Source organism: Leptosomus discolor, chromosome 20 (genome assembly GCF_034619465.1).
Source record: "Leptosomus discolor isolate bLepDis1 chromosome 20, bLepDis1.hap2, whole genome shotgun sequence".
Classification (NCBI taxonomy): domain Eukaryota; kingdom Metazoa; phylum Chordata; class Aves; order Leptosomiformes; family Leptosomidae; genus Leptosomus; species Leptosomus discolor.
This window is the reverse complement of record NC_141410.1, coordinates 5,724,562-5,728,908: the sequence shown is the minus strand read 5'-3', so window position 1 is coordinate 5,728,908 and position 4,347 is coordinate 5,724,562. Positions and strand designations below refer to the sequence as shown.

Sequence of the window (4,347 nt, the reverse complement as noted above, 5' to 3'; positions counted from 1 at the left end):
GCTGGCTTGTCAGCGAGCATATGGAGTGGAGGCAGACTGTACTTTTCGCAGACACCAGTAGTAGGCAGGAAGAACTGAGATCGAGTGGGGCTAACGGCAGCTTTCTGTGTAAAGAACAGCTCCTGCCTGCAAAGAGTCATATGGGATGACCAGGGTGCTCGTTGCATGAAGAGGCCAAAAAGGGGTAGATTAATTTGTTTTCATTTGTTCCTGGACTGCCTCCCCAGTTTGCTTTTAACCCATTTCCCCCGGTCCTTGTCAACTCTCCCAGCAATCACTCTCAATTGCCATCTGTCTGAGGGAGCCAAATGAAGCCCCGGGGTTGGACACCAGAGAGGTTTCAGTTCCCAACAATTTCCTTGATAAATGGATGCCAGGAACAGCATGAGAGAAAAGGATCCAATCCCTATTGCTTTGCATTATCACTAAAAATTAAAATAATAGCACTTGGCAGCCAAGCTAGAACTCCTATGTGGCAAGCAATGACATCTATTGTTTATAAATGGGAGAAGCTAAGGCTCTCACTGCAGGTCTTGGAAGCAGTTGGTGAGAGCTGTGACAGGGCTCTGGGTTTCCCTGATATGTTCTCAGACACAAGGCCTATGCTTTTCTTTCTCTTTTTTTTTTTTTTCTCTACTCTTTAACTTCCAGAAAATAGGCCCAAAGTACCCCTTAAAGTTAAGGGGTGCCAAGTCTGGGAGGCAGGCAGGGGGGGCTGGGTGCTAGGGGTTAGTGGCTGAGGGAAGAAGTAAGGTCTGCAGGATTTTTAAGGTGATCTCGTGTCTGACAGAGAACATCAGTGCAAGCGGGGACGCCGAGTCCCATGTGGTGCATTCACAAATCTATTCACATTCTTTGCCTAGTCCTCGTGAGGAAAGATGGGTGGTGGCCCCTGGCATCATTCATCTGCAGGAAGTTGTATGCTCTACAGCCCGGAAGCAGCACCATGCAGAAACCATCCACAGGCCATGGGATGCCCTGAGGGAAGTCAGCTCCAGCATGCAGGCCCCAGTCCAGCATGGCTATGGCTCCACGGTCACGCTGCTGTTGGTTACACGTACGCCATACCAGCCCTTCCAGAAGAGCGTGTCCTGGCCACCGTGTTCAAAGTGGACAAAGCGGACCCCGGGCCCATAGTTGGAAAAGGTGTGGGAGATCTTCGGGATGAGAGACAAAATGGTTGTTGGTAAGTGTCAGACCACTGTGAACCTGCCCTTCTTCAGTGCACAGAGCCTTCAACCCCACCTGCCCGAGTCATGCCTAGCACCTTGGGTAACAACAAGGACATTTTACAGTGGGAGTTACTAGGAGGAGCTTTGATCCCATTGTTGTTCAGAGGCCATTGAACCTCTCCCAGGTGGGCATCTCCTTCATCTTACACCTGCAGTGGTGTCTCAGCAAGTTTCTGAGTTTTATTGTAGGGTGGTGGCCTCCCAGTATAATCCCTTTGTTCAATCACAGAACACATGACAGAGCCTTCTCCTCCTCCAGGAGAACTCTCCTGCTTCTCTCTGCTTGAAGACATTCCCAGTTCATGCAGGTTGGGTGTCACCCGCTGAGCCCACGGCTGTAACTCACCTCAGTCCAGCTGGCATCGTTGTCCTGTGGGATGGCAATAGTCTCGCTTTTGTACTCGGCCAGAACATCCTCATTCTCTGAGAGCAGCTTCACACAGAGCTCATAGAGGCAGCCGGCGTCGCTGCGTCCCGCGTACCTGCAAGGAGATCCAAGCTGCTGCCCTTACCCCGGTGAGCCAGAGCATGCAGCTGCATCTTGCTGACTGCGGATCTACCAGTCTCATCAGGGCACTGGGGCTTTGGTGTGGGGTGGAAATCTGTCATGGTTCTTACCCCAACCCACCACCTTCGTCGTGCACAGCATGACCCTGGCGTTTAGAGGCCAATCTGCACCAAAAACGTGAAGCCTGTGGGAGCTGCCTGTGGTGCTGTGTGCCAAGACCCAGCCCTGTCCCACATCTAGGGGATCCCAGCAGCTGGGGTTTTAAGGCCCAGTGCAGGGATATGCCCTCCCTGCCCTTCCTTCTCTCTCTTGATTCTCTGCCTGCCTTCTGAGGCATCCTTGCTACTTACCAGTCTCTTACCACAACTTTAGGCTGGGTTGTATCCATCAGCTCTTCCCAGTAGCCCTCAGCCCTAAGGTCGATGACCTGAGCCTTTCGACACCACCTGAAACACAAGATGTTAATTGGTATCGCAGTCTCTTCTGGGACTGGGGGAACCAAAAATGTCCCCTTCCCTGAATAAGAGAAAAAAGCAGCCTTACTCATAGGATGTAACAAAGTATTTATGGACTTCTTCACTAGGGAATTCTTTTCCAAAGTCCCCAGGGAGCTCTTCAATTTTCCAGCCATCACCTCCATTCTCTACCTCTCCCCAGTGCTGCAAGTCTTCTGCAAATGGCAGAAAAGAGACTCGAGTGAGTCTTAGTTTCTGTGGGCCTGGGGAAGCTGACTGTCTCCCACTGGAACCTCCCTCTGGCACGCGGAAGGTATGCTATTAGATGCAGCACTAATTTTGTATGTGGCTATGGAGATGTTTAAGTAGAGGTCAGGCAAAAACCTTTAGTCTGGCTGAACTTAATATCAACAAACTTTAACGTTCCCCACCAAAATGGCTATGTACATGTGGGTTTAAAAAAGTACTCCAGTGAAATTGTTTAAGTATTTTGAGCTGTGTGTCAGCACTTTCAGTGTCATAACCTAGGAACAGCCTGGGGAACAGATGCTGATTGCTTTATTTCTAAATTGCTAAGTGGTATTTCTAGAAGCAGTGCGGCCTTAAACATTGGGCTCTGCTGGTCTTGGCCAGAGGGAACGCGGATCTTGGAAAAGCTTGAGCAAAACAACCTGTAAACACCATGGAGAAGCTGTGTTGATATTGCTTTGGTCTATGGTGTGTGAAATGTGTTTGTTGCTGCCCGGGTTGTGAGGCTTGGTTACTGCTGCTTATTGCTAAGCCTCTTGTAGGGCTGGCAAGCAAAGTGCGTAGGTTGTCCGAATAACAGCAGATGGGTCTAACATGGGCTGTGGCAAGGAGGGTGCAAAGATTTGCCCGAGGTGCTTCAAGGAAGGGAGCCTGAAGTGCCTGGTGAGCCAAGGGCAGACTAGCTACTGAGTGGGGAAAGGCTTGATCTTTCCTGTCGTGGTTCAGCAAGAAGCAATGTAGGGACACAGATGTCCCTATCATTACTGCATTGGACGGGGGTTCTGCAAAGGTTGGTTTTGGGTCTCAGACATGACTCAGACCCCTGCAGGGGCTTATATAAAGTCAATGTCAAGTAGAGCCCTTTGCAGAGGCCTTCATGCCCATGAAACGATTTGACTGCATGCATGAAGTGATTTGGCTCTTGGACAAGAAGAAAATGCTGCAACCTGATAGCAACTAAGATCTCTTTTCAAAGAGTGGAGATGCCCAGTGACTGGTCATCTCTCTGAAATCTTGGGGCTCGTTATGCTTGTCTCTCACCTTCACCGCATGGGTTCTTGATGAGGTTCTTCCTTTTCTTACTCAGGAAGTAGAAGTTTTGCCAGTTCTCTGCGTTCTCCTGTGACTCTGCTCCAGCGAGGCCTTCCTGCTGACACTTCAGGATCCAAAGCGCAGCTCCATCGACCAGGTTCTTCCACTGGCAGCAGACCAGGCGGCACGCCAGCACCAAATCCACTGCAGGTATGGAAGCCAGGATTCTGATCAGGACTGCTTCAGGGAGGGACTCCATCCTTGGGCCAGGCTGGATGGAGCTTTCAAGAAAGAAGGGGCAAAGGAGTGGTGACACAGTGGCCCTTCAGACATGGGGTCCCCCACCCTCAGTGATGTCAAACACTGATGCAGTAGAAAAAAGGGAAAATAAGCATGTTATCTGAAAGCACGATTTTGGAGGCATAGATTGCTTCCTAACCGCAAGGCCTCCTGACCCCTATTAAGTTAATACCCTGAAGCACGTGAGCACATGAATATTTTACGTTCCAAGCAAAGCCCTTAGTTAAATCTGTCCGCAAAATGCAAGTCGTTGGCATCTGCAATTGTGGACAGTTTGTCAGTTTTCCAGACTGGAATCAGTCCTTCCAGAAATCTCTGCTGCTGCAAAAATCACGTTCTTAGTCATGGCGACTTCTGCAGAGGGAGGCATCTGGGTGTTTGCTCTGCTGTTGGCACCTCACTGACAACAAATGCTGCAGAGCAGTACCTGAGTACCAGTGGTGAGCATCTTGCCAACCACACTTGCAGTGGTTCGTTCTAGATCTGAAACGCTTTCCCTCCAGGGGCTGGCCCTTAATCTCCTTAGTCATGAGCCTGTATAAAGTATAGGTCTGAGCATAACTGAAAATAA

The 4,347-nt window shown here is 49.9% G+C and overlaps 1 protein-coding gene across 1 annotated transcript; it reads right to left on the bottom strand.

The window, feature by feature from the left end:
- Positions 1 to 1,022: 1,022 nt before the first annotated feature.
- On the bottom strand, positions 1,023 to 3,738 carry FBXO2 (F-box protein 2). The gene is made up of 5 exons (XM_009953782.2): positions 3,486 to 3,738; positions 2,284 to 2,410; positions 2,091 to 2,186; positions 1,579 to 1,714; positions 1,023 to 1,157 (listed from the first exon to the last, which is right to left on the bottom strand). The coding sequence occupies exons 1-5, from the start codon at positions 3,733 to 3,735 to the stop codon at positions 1,023 to 1,025; spliced, it is 744 nt and encodes a 247-aa protein (XP_009952084.2). The 5' UTR covers positions 3,736 to 3,738.
- Positions 3,739 to 4,347: the final 609 nt, after the last annotated feature.

Excerpts from the sequence above, each read along its gene's own strand:
- FBXO2 (XM_009953782.2), bottom strand. The coding sequence starts at position 3,735 with ATGGAGTCCCTCCCTGAAGCAGTCCTGATCAGAATCCTGGCTTCCATA. Across the intron at positions 2,411-3,485 it reads CAAGAACCCATGCGGTGAAG|AAGACTTGCAGCACTGGGGA; the intron begins GTGAGAGACAAG and ends TGCCATTTGCAG. Across the intron at positions 1,715-2,090 it reads AAAGTTGTGGTAAGAGACTG|GTACGCGGGACGCAGCGACG; the intron begins GTAAGTAGCAAG and ends ATCTCCTTGCAG.